Raw genomic sequence first — 21,770 nt, 5'->3', positions numbered from 1 at the left:
AACTATGATGAGGCGAGCACTGATCCGAGATGGCAGAAAGCTATGGAAGCGGAATTGCAGGCTCTAGTGATAATCAGACATGGGAACTTGTTACTTTACCTCCGCATCGCAAGGCAATTAGATGCAAATGGGTCTATAAGATCAAATATTGAGCTGACGGTTCAATTGAAAGGTACACAACCTGATTAGTGGCTAAGGGTTTTACACAGCGGAAAAGTTTTGATTATCACGAAACCTTCTCCCCTGAAGCCAAAGATGTTTGAGTCTGCTCATTTCTCTCAGTAACGGCTTATCAAGGCTAGTCATAGCATTAGATGGATGTTCACAATGCCTTTCTACATGGAGATCTAGACGTAGAGATTTATATGAACGTGCCATAGGGTTTACGGAGACAGGGAGAGAATAAAGTATGTGATCTCGGCAAATCCTTGTATGGGTTTAAGCAAGCTTCCAGACAGTGGCAAATTTTCTGAGTCCCTAATAGCTGCCGGTTTTCAACAGTCCAGATTTGATTATGCTGTTTTCACATGGACTAAAGGTACGTCATCTATATACTTGATGATATATGTACATGATATACTTATTATGGGAAATGATGAAGTAGCTATCAAAGGTTTCAAGCAATACTTGCACTCTACTTTCCACATAAAAGATTTAGGGTTGCCAAAGTATTTTCTTGGAATCGAAATTGCACGATCATACCAAGGAATCTCCCTCAGCCAGAGGAAATTTGCATTGGAAATCATATCAAAAGCAGGTTTGTCAGTATGTAAGCTAGCTATAATTCCAATTGAGCAAAATGTCAAACTAACCATAGTAGATTATGATGCTGGAATATCTCAAGAAACCGACCCCGTACTCGAAGATCCAGTGAGTTATCAGAAACTTGTTGGGAAGCTCATATATTTGACTATGACCAGGCTAGACATTAGTTATGCCGTGCGAACCTCAGTCAGTTCATGCACAAGCCGAAGTAGTCTCACATGAACGCTGCACTGAAAGTGGTAAAGTAGTTGAAGAATTGTCCTGGACTTGGGATTCTTCTCTCCAAGAAATGCGATATGAGAATGATTGCATATTGTGATGTAGATTATGCGACCTGTCCAATGAGCAGAAGATCCACAACCGGTCTCTGTATTAAATTAGGGGATTATTTGCTTTCATGGAAGACAAAGAAGCAACCAACTGTCTCATTATCCTCAGCAGAGGCAGAATATCAAGCCATGGCAAAAACCACATGTGAGATGGTGTGGTTACGAGGATTACTTCGAGATCTTGGGGTATAAGTTGAAGGACCGACTAGATTATTTTGCGACAACAATGTGACTCTCAAACTTGCTTCAAACCTCATTGTCCATGAAAGAACAAAGCACATAGAAGTGGACTGCCATTTCACTCGAGAAAAAATCCAGCAAGGAATAATCGAGACACGGGGAATTCGAACAGAAGAACAACCAGCAGATGTCTTCACCAAGCCTCTATGTCAAAGACATCATGAGTATCTTTTGAGCAAGCTAGGCGTCTTGGATATCTACAAGCCACCAACTTGAGGGGGAGTGTTGGAAGATACGCAAGAATCTTCCGAATATTATTGGATATTATTCAGAGATCAATAATGATCAATTAGTATCGGACCTAATTTGTAAAATATTTAGTTGCCTTTATTTGTACTTGCTTTGTACTATAACATCGATCCTGTACATTGAGTTAAATAGAATACAGAGAAAATCCCCACACTTTTTCTTTCTTACCTTCTTCTCTTTCGTCTTCTTACAAAATTTAAATGTCAATTTATATTGTGAAAATGTGTCATGATTAATGCATTTCTCAATTTGGTTTCTCACATTCGCTACACATTTTTATTGGACGATGATACTGATCGCAAGTTTTAAAGAGCGTGAAACCAACAGTGCACTCTTACACTCGTTGCAAGTTCTCAAGATCAAGCAATTCTCCCACATATATACAAAAATTCCTTGATTTCCCTATCCTTTATTATTATTTTGAGATATATTATAATGACCTATTAATTACTTGCCAAAAACATCAAAGCGGCTAGAGAAATGCACGTCGCTTATCTACTAATTAAAATTATAATAACCACCCATGGTGCTTGGCTCCACTTATCCATTGGTTCGTGCAAATTATTTCCACAAGACAATAGCTATCCATTATATCTAGTAAGGACATTTTGCTATCAATCGATTAGGTTACATTTGATCGTCCGAATTTTTAATTAGGAAATGACTGGATATGATAGAATAGAATATAAAATCCATGGATTTTATTATATCCAATCTACTATTTGGTGAATGTAGTAATGAAGTTGAATATATTCACATCATATTATGTATATTATTTGATATAAACGGCATATTAGTATAAATAAACCAAAACTCTTACAAATAGAGATGGTAAAAATCTCTCATGACACTCTTGCCAACTTTATTTTTATTTGCTTTATTTTATTTCCCTATCTTTTTTTTAAATTAATTTCTTTCCTCTGCTTCCATCATTCTCTAATTAGATTTTATAAAACAGTAAGCTATACTAATTTACCTAAAATACTAAAGCACCTTATATATGTAATCAATATAAATATATATTATTTATTTATTGAATTTATATTATAAAATAGAATTGATTTCAAATATATATATCAAAATAATATTAAATTAAAATAATAATTTTTATTTTATTTTCTTGTATTATAATTCAAATATCAATTATATTGAAATATAGTTTTAATTTCATTAATTTAAGAATATTATTCGAGAAAAATAATTTTCCTATTATAAATATTAAAAATCCTATCCACCTTTATCCCACATTCCTCATGGGATTTCGACTTTATCATATCTTAAGCATACACTAAACGCAAGATGGATAAATTGAATTTTTTCCATACTGTCTTACTTCATGATGTCCTTATGTAAACTATAGATTTCAATTGCAATCTACTATGAAAGAAGGTTTCACGATTATACATTGCCTCAATAAATTGCTCACAATCACATACATATTTTTGGGCTATTAATAATGATTGTAAGTTTTGGGGTTAATACCCTGAAAAACCCAAAACTGATAGACGTATGATAAATTTATTCAAAACTAATTTTTTTTAGCATGAAAAACCCCAAATTGGTATATATGTAACAAATTTACCCCAACTAACCATAAAAAAAAAAAATTTCCCAAATTTGTATACTTGTGATAAAATTTACCCCAAACTAATTTGTTTGGCTACCAAAAACCCCAAACTGATACATTTGTGACAAATATACCCTCTGTTAAATTTGATTAATATCACAAAAAACTACAAAAATTGTATAACCGTGACAAATGGAGAGTAAAATTCTAAACCACTATGCTAGTCAATTGTCACGTATCATTCAAATTAATTATTTGATAGTAAAATTTAATGAAAACTAACAAATGGTAAATTTATTACAAATATACTAGTTTGGGACAAATTTGTCAAAAGCGTATCAGTTTGAGATTTTTTTATGGTAAAGAAATTAATTTGGAGTAAATTTGTCATAGGTGTATCAGTTTTGGGTTTTTCAGGATATTAACCTCAAAATTTAAGGAGCACGAAAGCAACCACGGACACGCAAAGCTTGTTATTTTTTAGGCATAATACCAAAGCTGCCTATGACAAAATAATTATAAAAAGAAAAATCACAATTAAATTCCATTGACTGCCCAAGCTCACACTTCACTAAAAAAATAACTATCTTTTCTCTTTTTTGAGGTAACTCTCACTCTACTCTTTTTTTAACACATCTATTCAATTTTGCACACTATAGATATATAAACATACACATAAGTATAAATATATACATATAATCAAATGCAAACCATCCCCTTTCCAAAACCAACACCGATTTGTTGCCGTGTTTTTTTATCATTACAAGTCGGGCGTCACGTCCAATATATCCTCACATAATTCGGGTAAGGATTTCAATGTGCTCAAACTCCATATATAACACTTCAACAGTTTTTACATAAAGAATATTCTGTCTATGCTGCGATTACGACATTTTAAATTATTTGGGCCATCAAAAAAGGCAAGTACGGTTTCCTCTTTAAGTTATAAAAGCCACGTAATGCTTACACGGTATGAGGTGCTCTCAACATTGGGAACACGATTGTACCTTATATTTACGATCTTGCATCTTAACGAGTCGTCCCAGCACAAAATGTCTGTGAGTTCATGCTATTAACACCCCTAAAAGAATTTAGAAAGGCATATTCTTAACCTTTTTTTTTTTTGTATTGTCAAGTATTTCTAATAAAAAATTTATCACAAATTTTTTATTTTGTGGAACATGTGTGACATAGACTGATACTAGTTGAATTCGAATTTACCACCCGGCTAAAAATGTCAACAAGTAGACATGAATTCATTGCGTCAATGAATGAATCAAACAACTTGATCGAATGAATATATATATAAAAAAAAATTCGATGCAGAAAAGGTTCATGTGTAATTAATGAAAAGAGTAAAATAAAACCATAAAATACACGAAAATTTCGTCCATTTTATATTCTTGGCATCGCTACAAGGAATATTTACTTGAAAAAAAATTAGATGCGCTCGTTGGGCAAATCCATGCCGAGCTCACGTTGAGTATGAACTTTACATCATCTCATAGGAGAAAATGATATCACAAATACTATAACTTTTGTATGACTCTTATTCGTGTGTCATATCCTTTTTTTTTTATCACTTGGCCATAATTTATGTGTGACACTCACTTGAGTGTTATAACTTTTATTCCAATCACTTGAATACAATTTGACTAAAATAATGAAAAGGAAAATAAACAAGAATTTTTTTTAAAATGTTTTAAAATATTTATTTAGAAAAATCTACATCAGCGCCACCATACCATGTAGAATGGATGGCATATCTGTTAGCAATTTTTAGCCAAAATTGATCAAGCGGACTCAATTGATATAAATGCAAAAGGTTTAATACTGAATTGATGACCATGGTGAATGACTATATTCAAACCAAATACTCTTATTAAATAAAGACTAAGCATAAAACAAGATTAGCTGTTACAAATTATTGCACATTGATATAGAAAACCAATTTAACACTAAATACACATCAGTGCCATGAAATCTATTAATTAACAAAAACAAAATTTATAGAAGATTTTCATGATGATAGAAATGCCTCCCAGTCACACAATTATTATACATCAATATCTTGAAATCAAGGGCTCAAAATTCATCTCATCTTCATCCACAAAAATATCCTACTAACCAACAACAAGAAAATCCCTAATCCCAACTCTCTCTCTCTCTCTCTCTCTCTCAACTTAGGTTTTGTCAAATTCTAGTTGTCGAACTAATTTTCCAGATTGTGCATATCATCATTGTACTTTATCCTCGTAACAATACTAATCCTAGTATTCATTGCTGAGATATGAAGTACAATTCATATTTCCGTTCCAATGAAAGTGGAAATGACGGTGACTATTAATAATCACATGACGTATGTGATTAAATTTATTTAAGCCACGAAATACTGAAAATCATAAAATAAAGCAATAAAACAGAACCGAATGAAGTACCGGAATAAATATTAAAAAAAATATTTAAGCCGTATAGGATAAAAATTCAAACCAAGCCCTCTATTATTGCTTGCGCACTCCTGCATGATCACCTTTCGCAAGCTAGAAGATATGGGATAACAAAATGTTGACAGTATTTCAAGGTTTTAATTGTTTACAACACAGAAATATATAAGCTTTGAGATCTTAAAAATTAGATATATTTCAACATATTCAAAAATATGTCTATGCAATATTTGTCTCTTTTCTTTTTTACATGTTGGCAGTCCTTCTAAATCAGCTCCTCTTCTTCTCACATCACGATTTAGTGGTAAGTCGTACACGATAGATATTTCCCCGTCTTGGTTGTGGTACAAGGAGCAGCGGTTTTTTTTTCTTTTTTTCTTTTTTTGGTCGGAAAGGAGCAGCGGTTCACCGCTGTTAGAACAAGTTCCTTCGCTCCATGGGCCAGACTTTGAAATCGAACGCTAAGACTAGACTCGCAAGTTTTGATTTATGGATAAAAATATATCTACCATGTCCCTGACTCTAATCATATGAATAACAACAATCGTGAATCAATCTTAAGAGATTCCTCAACCATCGGTACAACCCTAAATGATCAGTACAACTTGAACTGATGAACATAAATGTCTTATATCTCATCGTGGTTAGCAAGAGATCTCTCTTTTGAAATCAAAGTTTTTGGCACGTAAATTGCTCAGCCAAATAGAGATGAACTGAACATGGGACAAAGATCCGATCAAATTCAGAAAGGGCTTTCACCATCAGCTTAGTATCATCAAGATTAGCTTAATGAACAAAATATTGTAGCGACCTTACAGAATGGGTGATGGTGAAATGATACGCTTCAAAGTAATGCCAAAGGTAGATCAACAAGATGAGTTCTCTCAAACTCTTATCTTGCACGACGTTGGAAAGTTCATGTAGATTCGGTTAATCCTATTAGAATTCTATATAAGGACTCGTCATTGGCCTATTGAGCTTGGCTAAAAACTAAGTGAGGTACGGAAGTATAACTTACTTCCTCCGCAATTAGAAATCCAAAGTCGGAGTATATCACGGTGAGATTAATCTACCCATGCATGCAAGTGCGTGCATGTACCGCACGAGAAGAGCCACAAGATTAATTTTAACATGCATTGCACATGTGTTGAACGTGTTAAATATTTAAATTACATCACATGATGGTCCAGTAATTATCAAAAAGAAAGGAATAATATTTATTAAAGAGTTAATGTAAAGATTTATCAAGAAGTTGAAGGAATCTTCCGAATTCGCAATCATTAACTAGTAGAAGCATGATGCTTTTAGTTGTTTTGAATCTTGTCTAAATCTTTGGCATACATGAGCAGGTTGAGAGAGAGAGAAAGAGAGTGAGAGAGGAGTAACATGTGGATCGAAATGCACATATAACTTAGTGACCATTAAATTATTATATTATAGTCCATCTAACTGAACTTATGTGAAATATTAGTTGATTGAGAGACTAATATTAAGATATTGTGTTGCGAATGTAATTGTTAAACTATGATGTTTTCGATGAAATGGCGATGCATAATTAAATATTATCAAGATATCATACCAAAGACTGCAGATTTCGAAAGGTCTCATATTACATGCTTATTTACCTAAAAATAAAGTAAATTGTTGCTATACATTTATTGAATTGATAATTAAAAATTTGTGATAGAATTAAACTGCTGAAGATATGGCAGACTTTCTCAGAGCAACTTCAATATTTCCTTAATATCGGCGAAATGATCGGTCCTACTCAAGAACCCGAGCCGGATTGGCGAACAAATCACCGTGGAAATCTAAGAACTCAACACGCGAGCACTTGGACGAGAAGTTGATGGTCACATCCGTTCCATGCAACTCTCTCTCTCTGCTTTGTCGGACACCATCGTGGCCTCTTGACTCCGTCATACGTGCCCAGCCACCGCCGTACATGTCGCTTTGAGTCTCGCATCCTTGCTGCCCATCTCCGTGATGGCTTTTGGCTTACATTCTGAAACTTTTTCCCACCGCAGCAAGATTAATCTACTTGTGCATTACACGTGTGTTGCACGTGTATTGCACGAGAAGAGCCACGGGATTAATCTATCAGTGCATTGCACGTGTGCTGCACGAGTTAAATATTTAATTTGTCCACCATTAGCCAAAAAAAAAAAAAAAAAAGCTTATATTTGTTAAGGAGTTAAAATATTTGTTATTTCTTGTTTGTTTCGCCAACTTGCTAAGTTTTAAATAAAAAATATTTGAGCATTTCCTAAGCATTCTTTTGAGTATATCAACAATCACTGGGCAATATTTCAAACTTATTCTCGTCCACCCCTTAAATACTAATAGTCTTCATTACGATTTGTTACCCATTATAAAAAAATCCTAGAAAGAAAAATGGATGTACTTTACCTCTCTTTTTTTTTTTTTTTGGGTGGGTTCTCATGTATACTTCTATTTGGACAAATCTAGAAATAAAATAGTTCAAAAAAAGGAAATAAAGAAATATACCAAGTGACAGAAAAATTTTCACCCACGAATGGCTAGGCAAGCTTATTTATGATCATTTGAGAAAAGGAAAATCTTTTCAATTTAGGTTTATCATGTTTTTGTCAAAAAAAATAAAAAAGAAAACCATGATATTACATACTATGCAAATAATTATTTGATCGTTGATACATCAACATGTACAATGTATATCTAAATCTTTGGCATACTTGAGTGCAGGTGGGGGGGTGTTAACATGCGGATAGAGTAATTAGAAACTGACATATAACTCAGTGACCAGTGATGTATTATTTGATAGGCCATCTCGCTAAACTCATTTGAGATATCAGTTGATGGATAGACTAATATAAATATATTACTGTTGTGAATGCAATTGTTAATCTCTGAAGTTTTGGATGAAATTGCAATGCATAATTGCATATTGTCAAGACAAGTGGAAACTCATCTTACCAAAGACTGCATATTTCAAAAGATCTCGTGCTACATGTTCATTAGCTAGGAAATAAGAGTAAATTGCTGTTCTACGCTACTGAATTGATAATGAAAAATTATTGATAGAATGAAACTGCCGACGACACTGCCGATTTCACAGAAATAACTCCAATACTTCTTCAATGTCGGCGAAATGATTTTGACGGCCCTATTTGAGAAATCAAGCCTGAATTCGTTGCCTAGATTAGCTAACAAATCGCTGCAGTTATAATATCTGATATGACTCCCAAAATATAAGAACTCACTGGCAGCAGCAAATCCAATGCCGAGTGCTCGAAGGGGAAGTTGTTGATCCTGTCCGTTCCACACAACTATCTTGCCACTTTGTTGTCCGCCATCATGGCTTCCTCGGCCGTTTGTATGTGCCCAGCCGTCTCCATACATGTCGCTTCGAGTCTCGGATCCTTGCTGTCCATCTCCTTGGGGGTTTTGGCTCCCACCCCGAAACGTCTTCCGCCACAGGAGATTAATCAACCTGTGCATTACATGGGAGTTGTATATGCATTGCGCATGTGGTGTACCAGAAGAGTCGCGAGGTTAATCTACCTAGACATTGTACTATGTTGCACGAGTCAAATATTTAAATTACATCACATGATGATCCTCTAATTAGCAAGAAAATGGATTATATTTGTTAAGGAGTTAATGTACTAGATTTGTCAAAAAATTAAAAGTGTCTTTTTGAATCTGTAATCATTAATTAATAAAAGCATCGTGTTTCGCAATTTTTAACTAATAAAAGCATCATGTGAGGCGCCTCACAAATCATTGAGAGAGATGGGTAAAGTGAAAATTTTTGGTCCAACGGACAATATATATAATGGTGGGTGCACTTTGTCAATATCAATTGTCACGACCTACCCCTCGGGAGAGGGAACGGGTTTAAAGGTATTGTCTAAATGATGGACCTAAACCCATAATTAGACACGAGCTCTCTCAATCACATACCTCACATGACATTGGGGTATTCTTAAGAATTTCGCAATAAGAAGTCGCCACTAACCTATTGGGATTGGTTAGAAACTAAGTAAGGCACGGGAGTATGTCACATTCCTATGCAACTAGAGAATCTAGGGTCGGGGACTTGATTATACTAATTAACCAAGTAGTGCCATTTTCAGTACCTGATCTTGTTCAGTTTTAAAAAAAAATTATGTTTTTGTCAAGCAATCTTGATTGATTTTATACCTATCCACTAACATGTGAGATTATCATATAAGTACGTATCATCAAAATAACAATTAGTAACCAAGCTTCTAATTGCAGTAAAATTAGCACATGCAACTAAACAATCGTAAATGTAATTAAATATGTAAATTAAGCCCGCGACATAATCAATGCGCGAGCAAATAAGGGCCTAATTAGACTAAGAAGGCAAGAAATGACAATTCCCAATCAAACTCTACATTTTTTCAATTTTCGAAATTTGTAATTATTTTTTTTAAATTAAATTTTTTTTTTTAATATGAATTTTCCACTCATTTTTTACTATGTCATCACTTGAATGGATTTGAAGAATAGCATTTAGGCATAAACAACGGGTTGCGATACTCGAATTTCACGACCACATGACTCTTAGAGCGCAATTCTTGCAAAAGCTAGGTTTAGCCCAAACCATCTAAATTAATCCAAGCCCAAATTCACTAAGAAGGGCCCTCGCTATTTTATTTTTCTCTTCCACACGCCCGGATGGCGTTCTCTCCTGAGTAACAGCAGCCACTCAGAAACTTCAACATCCCATATCAATTTCAGAATAAAACGAATTTCACAATAGCACCCTTATCATCTCATCTTAAACCAAGGATAACATAATTCATCATGAAGCATTATTTAAACGCCGAACCTCCACCAATGGACAAGGCACATCACCATTGCCGCTCGCTGGGCCGGACGGTAGAAGTGGCTGGCCCGGGTGAGACGAAGGTAAGGAAGTTTGTGAGCGTCCGAGAGCGTGGTTCTCAACGGGAAAAGAGTGATCTTTGAGTCCCCCGTGCTCATCGAAACTTGCCTGAACGATGAAGCCGTTGCTGGATTACATAAAATGGGAAGAAGGCAGTGTTATAACTGGACAAAACTCGAAAACCAGAGAAGGCAGAGAGAGCTTCGGTTTTGCTTCTGGAACTGCAGGAAACCCAGCCGATTTTCCTTTTGCAGCAAACTGGGAACCTCCATTACCGGACCGATGCCTCTGCCGCTGCTTTAATAGTCAGCGGACGCCATTTGAAATCCTCCATCTCCACTGAACAAGACCTCGCCGGTCACCAGAACGACACCAGCAGCCATCAACTCCCTTAGAGAGATACACTCAAGCGTTCTTGGAGAAGCAACAAACGCGGCCGCAGCTCAGGTTTTCTCGCCAGAATCACCATTCGGGGCTTGACAAAAAGGTGGACTAAAGCGACGTTGGAGGGTCGAAGATCGGTCCAGGAACTTCAAGAAGTATCGTCGATGAAGATTCTTGGGATGAGGCCGAGGAACCTTGAATCTCTTGATCAGAAACAGGGTTGAACCAAACAAAACGAGAGGCTCGTCGGGGACAGAGAGATGTCGACCAGCGGTAGCACTGATGTTGGGAAGCAAAAGAGTCTCGTTCAACGTAGCTCAAAGAGAGATCCGATTTTCCAAAGAAACTCCTATCCTCCTTCGCTTAACGCTTCAGACGGAGCCAAACAAGAGCGATGCGGGAGTGGCTTCCGGTGAGGGTTTGTGTCAATGTACGAACGACGGTGTTAGGAGATAACTGGACAAGAATGGCTTATAGGAAGAAAGATGGTCGCTCCAGGGAGAAACGCTCGAAATGAGAATGGATTCCGTAGTCTCCGCCCTCCGTGAACGCTACCACTGCCGAAGATCTCGCGAACACAGTCGCTTCTCTCCCTCGCGCACGACACTCTCGCCCTCAAGCTCCCTCGCTTCCTCCGGAGTCCTCTCTCTCGAGCCCGCCTCTATCTCTCTCTCTCTCTCTCTCCACCAGCTTTCTCCTCCTTCTCTTCCTCTCGTTTCTCCTTCTATTTTTTCGTTCCTCCCCTGTTCTCCCCGGTTCTCTTTCTAAAGGGAGGTGGGCCGGGCCAAGGCCGGATCCGGCCCGACCCGATCCCTAAGCGTTTTGTTGTTTTTGTTTGTTATTTTCTCTTCTTCTTCTTCTTCTTCTTCTTTAAAAATAGTTGTCAACATCAGTATAAACATATCCTGACTACAACTATCGTTCTTCTAACCAAAAAAATATGATAGTAAATTCTGGTGAAACACCATTTATGAAAACAAAGAATAAATGTTTCACCAGAAAAGAAAAAGAAAATGAAGGAGACACTAGATTAGCTATTGCAAATTTTGGAGGAAAAGTACCAAAAAATTCCTAAACTTGTTGTATCAAAGCCAATTCAGTTTTAAGTCTTTTAATTGGATTAATTTAGTCATAAACATTTTGCATTTATGTCATCTGTATATGCTAGTGGACCCATTCATGGACAATATGACGTTTTCCAGATTTAGTGGAAAGTGCTGAGGATGGATAGTAATCTTGATTTACCTCATGTTTGGTGATACTTTGAGTGTATTCGAATATTACCTAGATTTCCTCATCTGTTAATATATATATATATATATATATTAACAGATGCAACCAAAGTCGAGGTAGGCGGAAAACTTTCCGTTCTAACGAAGGAAAAACCAACTTATCCAAGGAGGTTTCATCTAGACGACAATAAGAGGCAACATTTAGGATTCAAGAAGCAGATAATATCTCGCGACTGGACAAATCAATCGAGCGTAACCAAAAACGTCAAAAGAGTTTGACAGTAAACATCTCAACCGAGTATAAAGTACCATCCGGAGGTCACGAACATACAGGAGTATAGAATGTCGTTTCTGCAGGTCAAGACATATAACATAGTACGCGACGAACCATGTCTTCTGTGTAGAGCTTCAAAATCAACCTTATACTTGTGTACCAATACTCCAAATTATATATATTTTTTTCTTTGGGACACCAATACTCTAAATTCTTTCTTATCTCACCAATACCATATACTTGTACTAGTAATCCAAAAATATCTTCTGTTAGACTATCGATTTATAATGCTTGCTGAAAATTTGACGTGACTACATTGGTGGACCATCTCAAACAAATGGATCTAACTTGGCAATGGACGCATGCTGTCACGTCGACCAAGAGCATAGCCACATTAGAGTTTTAACATCCATGCACGCTGTGGGTCTAATTTCAAATGGTCATGTGGATAGAAGGTACATTTGGTTATCGATACAGATTTGAGAATATTAACGAAACGAAATAGAATTGGGGGGTATTGGCATCCGTGGGAAATTTTAGTTTTTTCTTTTTGTCGTTATCCCTGAAAACGAATGCCTTTTACCAGTTGTGACTTAGAGTCCAAGCGAATGCAACAACCCAATGACACACCAGGCGTGGCGCTTGTGATTTTATGACCTGCATCGGCCCTTCACACCTAGAGATTGTTCCTTGACACAAATCTACCTTATATTCAAATCATACTATCGATATTACAACGGAGATACTAAAAACAATGCAAGTTACGTCCATCAATATAATCAATCTTTATCCAAGGAATAAAAAATCATGAAGGACTTACATAGATTTGGACAATAAATTTGTCGGGACAAATATAGGATATATGAAAACATTGTATATTGACAAAGTTACCATCTCAAAAGAAAAAGTCCTTATAGATTAAAAATTAAGTTCGGAATTAAGGTACGTTGAACTTAGAGGAATTGAGTAATTTTTTTTTTTTTGGCCAAATACAAATTTGAGGTTGAATCAACTAAATTCAACGTAATACATCAGAAATGTTATCACATTCGGCATTGGGCCGACATCACTAGCAAATTGACCAGAGAAAGTTATCTCAAAAAAATTCATCTCTTTATAGTCACTAAATAAGGTTGTTACTCCTGGGAGTGAATGTAGGAAGTGCAGAAGGTGAACTAAGTGTGAACATTCAACCAAAGGCGTCTTGGGGATCGGCAACAGCTAAGCATTACGGCCATCAACCTGTCCTTATATCTTTTTATAGGTCAAGTAACTAGCTTACTTCAGCCTCACGTCGGAAATGATTGAGTGAATCGACCCGCCCGAGAAGGCAACTAGACCCGATCACCAGCAATTGTTGTGATTCTGTCTAAATATGCCAGGGGCACCATGTTTTGTTTCCCCTCTTCACCTCAATCGCGCAAAGGTGAAAATTCCGGTGTCAAGATTCGACCAAGCAAGCCATGTGTAATGAATCGCTTGACCAGCTCACCCGTAGGGAAAAACGGATAGTCACCTAATTTCTTTACTATTTTTTAAATTTTTTTGCCTTCGATAGTTATCTAATACAGGATTAATTAATTCACTTAAACATATAAGCTTGGTGACCTATTCCATCTCATATCCTAAAATCAGTCTGACAGCTATCATGAAAAAAGCACGCTATCAAAAAAGGAGCCACCTTGTGAGCCTAGTCACCGGAGTGCATCCAAGCTGAAAATAGTACAAGAGAATGCAGACCATGGATTTTGCCGAGGCAAATGAAAATTTTAAGAGTAAGAATATTACAAGTGTCGTAATTTTTTTTTTCAAAGCACTAAAGTGTCATACTAGTGAAAATTCGTTCACTTTGTTGCCTAATCGGGCAATTTATCTTAGGTGGCTTTTTTTAATAAAGTTTATAATGCGACCTGACTTGTTTTTTAAAAATAAAAAATCAGATCCAAAGTGGAAAATCGACAAGAGAACTCGGCAATTGAGACTAAAACGGGTACGATTCATGGCAAGGATTTAGAGAAACCAGCTCTCTCTCTCTCTCTCTCTCTCTCTCTCTCTCTCTCTCTCTCTCTCTCTGTGTGTGTGTGTGTGTGTGTGTGTGTGTGTGTGTGTGTGTGTGACGGCCATTGGCTGCGCTGTCAGACTACCTCAATCCTCATTGAAGTTGCTCGAGGAGAAACTCTACGTGACCATTCACCTTCTGATGGGTGAACTTGTAGAGGCTTGATCCAGCGAGCGATAATGAGAGGTCATCTGAGAGTGTCGCGAGCAGGGGTTGTCCAAATCGATCAGAGAGAACCTTTGGAATGAGTTATCACCTTCTTCTTGGGCTAGCACTAACTTGGCTTCTTCTGTGGTTTTGCAGCAACTTGTGACTGTAGACCTCCATGAAAATTTCTTCATAGCCATTTGGCGAAAAAGTTTCCGACTGACTTGATCCGCAAACTTCAAAGCTTGCACATCTTGAACGTGGACACAAAGCACCTAGACTTCAAGTTTCTTGGCGTTCAAAAGGGTGCCAAATCAAGTGAGGAATGGCTATGTAACAGAACTTCAAAGGAGATCTTTTTCTTGTGACTGGACTATTGTATTTTTTGTCCTATACTAGTATGAATCAATACTAGTATGAATCACAATGAAGAAAGCGTTCACTTGTACCAGTGATTACTGGAAATGCGAAAAACTGGTGGAGACTGCCTGTCCGAAAACTTGGAAACAACAAATGTATCTTAAATTCGTACGGTTTACATGTCAATGATCTATATCATTTTACATTAACTATATGGTAAGTTTCGCAAGATTAGCAAACAAGAAATTAAACTGAACTCATTTTTTTTCCTCAGTTTTCAATATTTGCAGCTAGCATCAAACAATTCGTTGCTATAATAACTAGTGTGCATGACCTATAATCATAGCCACAATCGAATAATTATTCATCATTGAATAAAAAGGCGTCTCAATTGCCACGAAGGGTTGAACTTGTACGACAAATGAAAACACTCTTTTTCAGATTACAACCAAAAAGAACAAGCAGCTGAGATTCTACATCTTGGAATCCAAAGATATGGCGACTAGGAATCCTATTTTCAAAATATGAAGGAATTCTTCAACCACAAAGGTATTCAAATTATTCTTGTTAAGTCATTCTGGATTGCGAGAAAATATTTAATGGTATGTACGCGCCACGTCATCTGCTGACGTGGTGCGCACATACCACTCAGGTATCGAAACCTGTCCTGAGGGACCCGCTGCAAAATGAAGGGACCCGCTCAGCTCGGCTTAGCTCGGCTCGCTAGCAGAGGAAAAGACAGGTCAATGGGTCAAGAAATTCGTAAGCTCCCGCCCGAATTTTTTGGGTTTTCTCTCTCCTCTTAAGAGAATGAACAGAGAACGACGAGCTCTGTGTTTCCTTCTCCGCGCATTCCAGCCCCTCCGCTTCCGCCTCCGCCTCCTCAAGAGCCTCGCCAGTCGCCGTCGGTCCCGACCCCCTCCGCCTCTGACTGTTCCCACGGAGATCGAGCAGAAGGTTTGTGCTCGCGTTGGTCTCTCGGCAACTTCTGGACCTCGATTCCCTCCGACGAACTCCGACTCCGAGCCCTCGAGGTCGATGGTCGAGACCTGAGGGCCTCATGCTTCTTCTCCTTCTCCGCCTCCCCAAAAGCATCGCTGGTCTGCTGTTGGCACATCGCCCCGAGAGCCCCGCTGATCGCAGCTAGGCCCGAGCCTCCTCTGCCTCCGCCTCCGCCTTCGATTGTTTCCAACGCGGAGATCGAGCACAGAAGGAGAAGAAAAGAAAGGACAAAACCAACCCTCCCTCTCCTCCCGTCCCCTAAACTCCTCTCGCCGTTCCCGACAGCTTCATCGATACCTTCGATAGTTGTGTCCGATTCAGCTCAATCCCCGAAGAAATCCAAAAGCAAGAGCAAAGAGAAGAAGATGAAGGCGAAGGTCCAGCTCGAGGCCGACGACGGCTTCGAGTCTCCGACGTCGGACAAGAAGCACAAGAAGGAAAAGAAGAGCGACAGCAAAGGCTCCGAATCCAAGCAGCCGAAGCTCCTAGAGCATCATGGGGATGCGAAGAAGGAGAAGAAGAGGAAGGCGCTGGAGTTGTGCGAGGACGACGAGGAAGACGAGCGAGACCAGCTCCGAGCTGGTCGACCTTGAGAACTTGAAGGGGAAGAAGAAGAAGAAGAAGGCGAGGTTGAGCGACGGCGATGATGGGGTGGCTCGGGAGGAGAACCGCAACGCTTTGTCGAATTTCAGGATCTCGGACAACTTGAGGTTAAAGTTGAAGGACAATGGGATCGAGGCGCTTTTTCCCATTTAGGCCATGAGGTTTGACATCGTCCTCAATGGGAGCACTGGCCAGGTATGAAGATTTTTTATTTGAATTCCGCAGGATTGACATGTCGATGATCGCGTGCTTGGTTGAAATCTGCTAATTAACTGACAAATTAGAGAAGTGAATGGTCTGAACGTTGCAGTAATGACAGCGTGTGATGTGGAAAAGGGTCACGAAGCTGACATATATGAAAAGAGAAGCAGGTTTTGTTGGCTCTATGAGTAGTGAATGATTGATGTGTGAGTCCGGTGAATGTTGTTTTAATTAACAGCACAGCAAAGCAATTATGGTGTAGAGCAACATTCTACAAGCCACTCCCGAATTCCCATGGCTTAGTCTTTGGTCATGGCAGGCACCGACTATCATTCCTCTCTGTGCAGAGCAACCGACAAGCTGGTGGATATGAGTTCGCATGCTTCCTCGGGGGTGGAGTTGAAAAAATTGTCTTCATCGGTGATGGACTCTGCAGAAGGAAACCTCCCAGGTCATCCCCTGGTTTCTGATTTGGAGATCTCTAATGGGATTCTGGGGGGATCAGGTTTTGTAAACTCCAAAGACAACCTTTCTCCTGAAGGTGGTGGTACTACAATGAACTTACTTCAATTATCATCACAACTTCAACATGTGGAGGATCAAAGGCAATCCATCCATTTGAAGTAGCAAAATGATGTTTTCGGTTGCCCCAGCATCACTTGAGCATTCCAAGACAAGGTACAAAGAAATCCTTGAAACCTTCATTTGCTTGATGGGTAGGTAGCGCCTATGTTTCTCTCGTATTCAGTTTGCTTTGTCGATATTCGCTTTATTGGAATATACTATGAGAGGAGAAATTATTTAACTTTTTTTTCCCACTTCTTGTGCTTATTTAGATGAAATGTTGTTTGGCAAGGTTGTTTTCCTTGAACTCTGTCTTAGAACTGAGTATTAAGTTGCGCTAGGCTCTAGCTGATCAATAAGAATCTGGTCCCTACTGGTATTGGAGTGTGTCTTACTCGCTATGCCACCCAATTGCATGGAGTTGTCAATTTTACAGCAAACTCTCTCAGCAAAGTTGTCACCTCTTGACTCTGTTTATATATAGACTGACAACTTGCCCTGTTTGATATGAGAGGATGTTTGGGCCAAGATTGCTACTGCAGGCAAAAGTAAATCTGGAACCAATTCCTCTTTTCTTTTCGTCCACTGCTGTCGAACTTGATGTTGCAGTTCAGTTCACTTAGTGACATACGCATTCTCATTTTCATTGCAGTTACAATTGACAAGCACTTCGAAGCTTTGCATGTTTTCTGCATTGTTTCTCAATTCTTCTGTTGGTCTGGCTCGAATTCATGATCCTGTCTTAGTGAAACAGAGAATTGGCTGAGATTGGCTTTTATTTCTCTCGAGGGAGAGGTTAATGGTAGTAGCATAGGGAAGATCAGTATTCTTCAATGGCCACGGAAGGCAATGGTACACCCAATTGAGCAATAAATTATTTATTGAACTTTGCAATTTTTCTGGTCCAAGCAGTAAGCAGGAAAGAGTAGTGAATTTAGTCTACGAAGGTGTTCGTAATGGTGGTCCAATTAAGAAAAATCAAGGATCGAGTAAAAATCCTCATGCGAAAGGGTGTAATGCCGCTAATTCAGTTTTATAGCTACTACTAAGTCCTCTGTTCTTCCCGCTTTTTGATGGTGATGGTGGTCCGACTTCTCCATAACTTCGGTCATGGAGATCTTGTCGTGCATTGCCCATTGATGTTGTGTCTGTGTTGGTTTGTTTTTGTTGCTTCGATTGCCGAAAATCTATGGCAACCATGCAGAAGAATTGCAAGGCCCAGTATGCAAGGGCATTTTTCATTTTGACAATTTTAGGACATTGGCCTGAACAGATTTTTAGGTCATTAATTCTTCATAGTCAACAGGGGAGGGAAAACAGATTCATTGAAGGTACTATACTGCGGAAGGCATTCAAACCTAGCTGATAATTCGACCAAAGAACCTATAGCTAAATAAATCTTCTAGTTTGTGGCATTGTCATCTGTACATTAGTTCATTGGTGTTATTTGATATATAAAAACGAAAAGGGCGTGAAGACTGTTTGGCTGCAGTTGCATTTCATTTTTTTTAAAAGATGATTGGCTGCTAGGAACATGAGTTTTGGAACTGCTTCCTCAGTTCTGTAGTTGATGGGTTTTAATTTTCCAGCATTGATTATCACCTTGTTCACTGTGCGAATTGTACCAGGGCAAAACTATGGCTTCTGTCTTGCCCATTTTGGAATCTCTGACGAATGGGCCTACAAAAACCTCAAGGAAGACAGGATATGTTGGTGCTTTTACCTACTAAGGAATTGGCCAAGCAGGTATTGCAATCAAGTTAATGGAAATAATCTCATCTCTTTACAGAGATAGATGTTTTCTGATTTTGAAGTTTATGGTGGAGCAATGGGTTTAACATCATGTTGTTTGTATGGTGGAGCACCTGGCCGTGTGAAAGTAACTCATTGAATTGGAAGCTTATTTGGTTTTCTTTCATCCGCTCGCATGTTCGCAATTGTTACACCTTGTGGCAGGACCACGTTGAGAGGGAAAATATTGACTTGAGCTCTTTAAACTTCCGTGTCCTTAATGAGGCTGATGAAATGCTAAGGATGGGTTTTGTTGAAGATGTGGAGCTAATTCTTGGTGTGTGTACACTAATTTTTTTCACTATGGAGTTTCTGGTGGAAATATGCTTTACTTATTTATTGCAATTAAATTATTATTAGTGTAGCTCTTTAACAAATGTTTGCAATATATTGCAGGTTGAGGACATTTTGTATGACTCACTGCCATGAGAAGCAAGTTGCCATCAACAAGTAGATAGAGAAAAGGTCCATGTAATCAAAGAAAGTTGAAAGAGGGCGCACGGCAAAATGAGCAAGATGAAGCATGGCTTTTGACTTCGAAATGATGAAACAAATTCTCTTGAAAGTGTAGATAGTTAACTAATGTCAATCAGTGTAGGCTTTGGAATTTTTTTTTTTTTTTTGGCTATGAGCTTGCACTTCTACATAGGGTAGAATCCATGTGCAACTTTTTGGTTTTTTTGTTGTGAGCATGCACTTCTACATAGGATAGGATCAATGTGCAGCTCCTACGTCTTTTTGTTATGAGCATGCACTTCTACATAGAATAGGATCAATATGCAGCTCTTCGACGTTTTGCTATGAGCATGCACTTCTATATAGAGTTGGATTGATTTGTAAATATTTTTTTGGGACTTGTTAGTTCACTGCTTCTGCTACAATAAAATGCTATATTATGATGTTAAATTATTGATCAATGCAACAATCTACTTTTTGGTGTAAGCAGTTATTTTTTTGTAGTAAATTACATCACGAGTATAATATCAACTGAACTACTATTGAGACCCTCTATTGTAGTTAGACTTGGATTTTTCCTTGTCTGGTTGAATCATTAGCTGCTTTTGAGTTGTCTCTGCATCGATTTTCTTCCCTTGATTTTAACAGATTGTAATGTTAAGCAAGCGTTTTTCTTCATTTTATCGATTGGTGATCTTATTGCTGTAGTATTGCTCCACCGTTGAGAAGCACAAAAGTAGGAAACTCTTATATTGAACTGATAAAAAATATATACCCAAGCGTACAACTCACATTTGCAACAAAAACAAAAATTTAGAAAGGTGGAGACATCACTAAAAGGCCCCCACAAGAAGCTAAGGAAAAAAGAAAACAGAGTTGACTGAGAAAATATACCAAATATGTTAGGACGATATGGGACCAAGGTACCACATACCTTATCCTATGGTGGGTCATTCATTACGAACGCTTGAGGCTAGGTTCCTAAAATCATAAAATCAGCCAAAATTTCACATTGATGCCTTTTTTTTGTCCTGGAAGGTCCGACGCCAAGGACCTGGCTGCAGATTATTTTATCACCTTCTATTGTTGCCGCGACCTCTCCCACCACCGAAGCCACCAGAAAACCGGCCATTCCTTTGGCCAGAAAAACTACCACCTCTACCCCAAGAAAAACCACCACCCCTACCACCATAGCCGCCACGACCACCCCCACTGCCAAATCTTCCCCCTCTTGATTAGTCTCTCTCCTGGCAATGTTTTTACCACCTCTAAGCTTACATTTGTTGCATTCTCCTGACCTGCAAACCAAAGGAGAGACATATTAAAATCATTGGCTACACTAGGCTTATTAATTTGCAATATTGCTAAAATAATAGAAAAATCTATGGAAAGTATGCATAAAGTGCAGCATCACTTATGACTTGGGAGCCTGATGAGTTCTGTAGTTTAAGTACCAGCAAGGAAAGTATCTAGATCTTCAGCTGCCACATCAAATACAATGCCATTTCCATCAACTGTGAGAATAAGACCTTCACAAACTCTACTTTGTTTTCAGGCAAGAATCTCCTGAGGACACCTAAAGCATAAATAAAATCAAAGTGACGCATAAGCCCAGAGTCAGATCACGTGAGAATAGAATATAATACCAAAGCTAGAAGGGGGCCAGCCCCCACTTCCACACAATATCTGCAAAGCAATACAACTATTTGACAAAAGAGATCTCGCATGCTTACAAAGGTGTATAAATGGGCCTTCCAGTCTCAAGAAGTAAGGTTACATGGTTTTCAAGTGACGAAAGCAGTGATCTGCTCTTTATTTCACTATAACCCTGAAAAAAGGAAGAGTACAGATTATATTTGTTAAATAACTGAAGAAAGAAGGAAAAGAGATGCACGTCAAGAAAGTGCAATTAAGGAAATAAGCTTTGTTGAAGTAACAAGATGTGAGTGGAAAATAAACTTACAGAAGCCTTTGCAAGAGCCTTTGCAAGTAATTCAACTGCTGACATGCCTGACGTGTTCAGTAGTTGCTCGGCTGCAGACTTGAATGCTGGAATGACACTGCATTTTGGAGGATATTAGCATCTTGTTATAGGCAATGATTCAGCTTCTCAGCAAAAAGAATGACTGTACCTATCAGAAATTGGTCTTGTTGATTCTGCAGCTTCGACACCAGCAGCTTGAGCAACATCACTCGGCTGCGGAGC

General features: G+C 38.2%; 1 protein-coding gene across 1 annotated transcript; it reads left to right on the top strand.

Annotated features, from left to right (window-relative positions):
- The first annotated feature begins 432 nt into the window (after positions 1 to 432).
- Positions 433 to 1,286, top strand: LOC139882743 (uncharacterized mitochondrial protein AtMg00810-like). The gene is made up of 3 exons (XM_071867020.1): positions 433 to 870; positions 953 to 1,004; positions 1,090 to 1,286. Exons 1-3 carry the CDS (start codon positions 433 to 435, stop codon positions 1,284 to 1,286), a joined length of 687 nt encoding a protein of 228 aa, XP_071723121.1.
- The last annotated feature ends 20,484 nt before the right edge of the window (positions 1,287 to 21,770 follow it).

This window comes from Rutidosis leptorrhynchoides, unplaced genomic scaffold (assembly GCF_046630445.1).
Source record: "Rutidosis leptorrhynchoides isolate AG116_Rl617_1_P2 unplaced genomic scaffold, CSIRO_AGI_Rlap_v1 contig302, whole genome shotgun sequence".
Classification (NCBI taxonomy): Eukaryota; Viridiplantae; Streptophyta; class Magnoliopsida; order Asterales; family Asteraceae; genus Rutidosis; species Rutidosis leptorrhynchoides.
The sequence above is the reverse complement of the archived record's forward strand: the minus strand, read 5'-3'. Positions and strand labels throughout refer to the sequence as shown.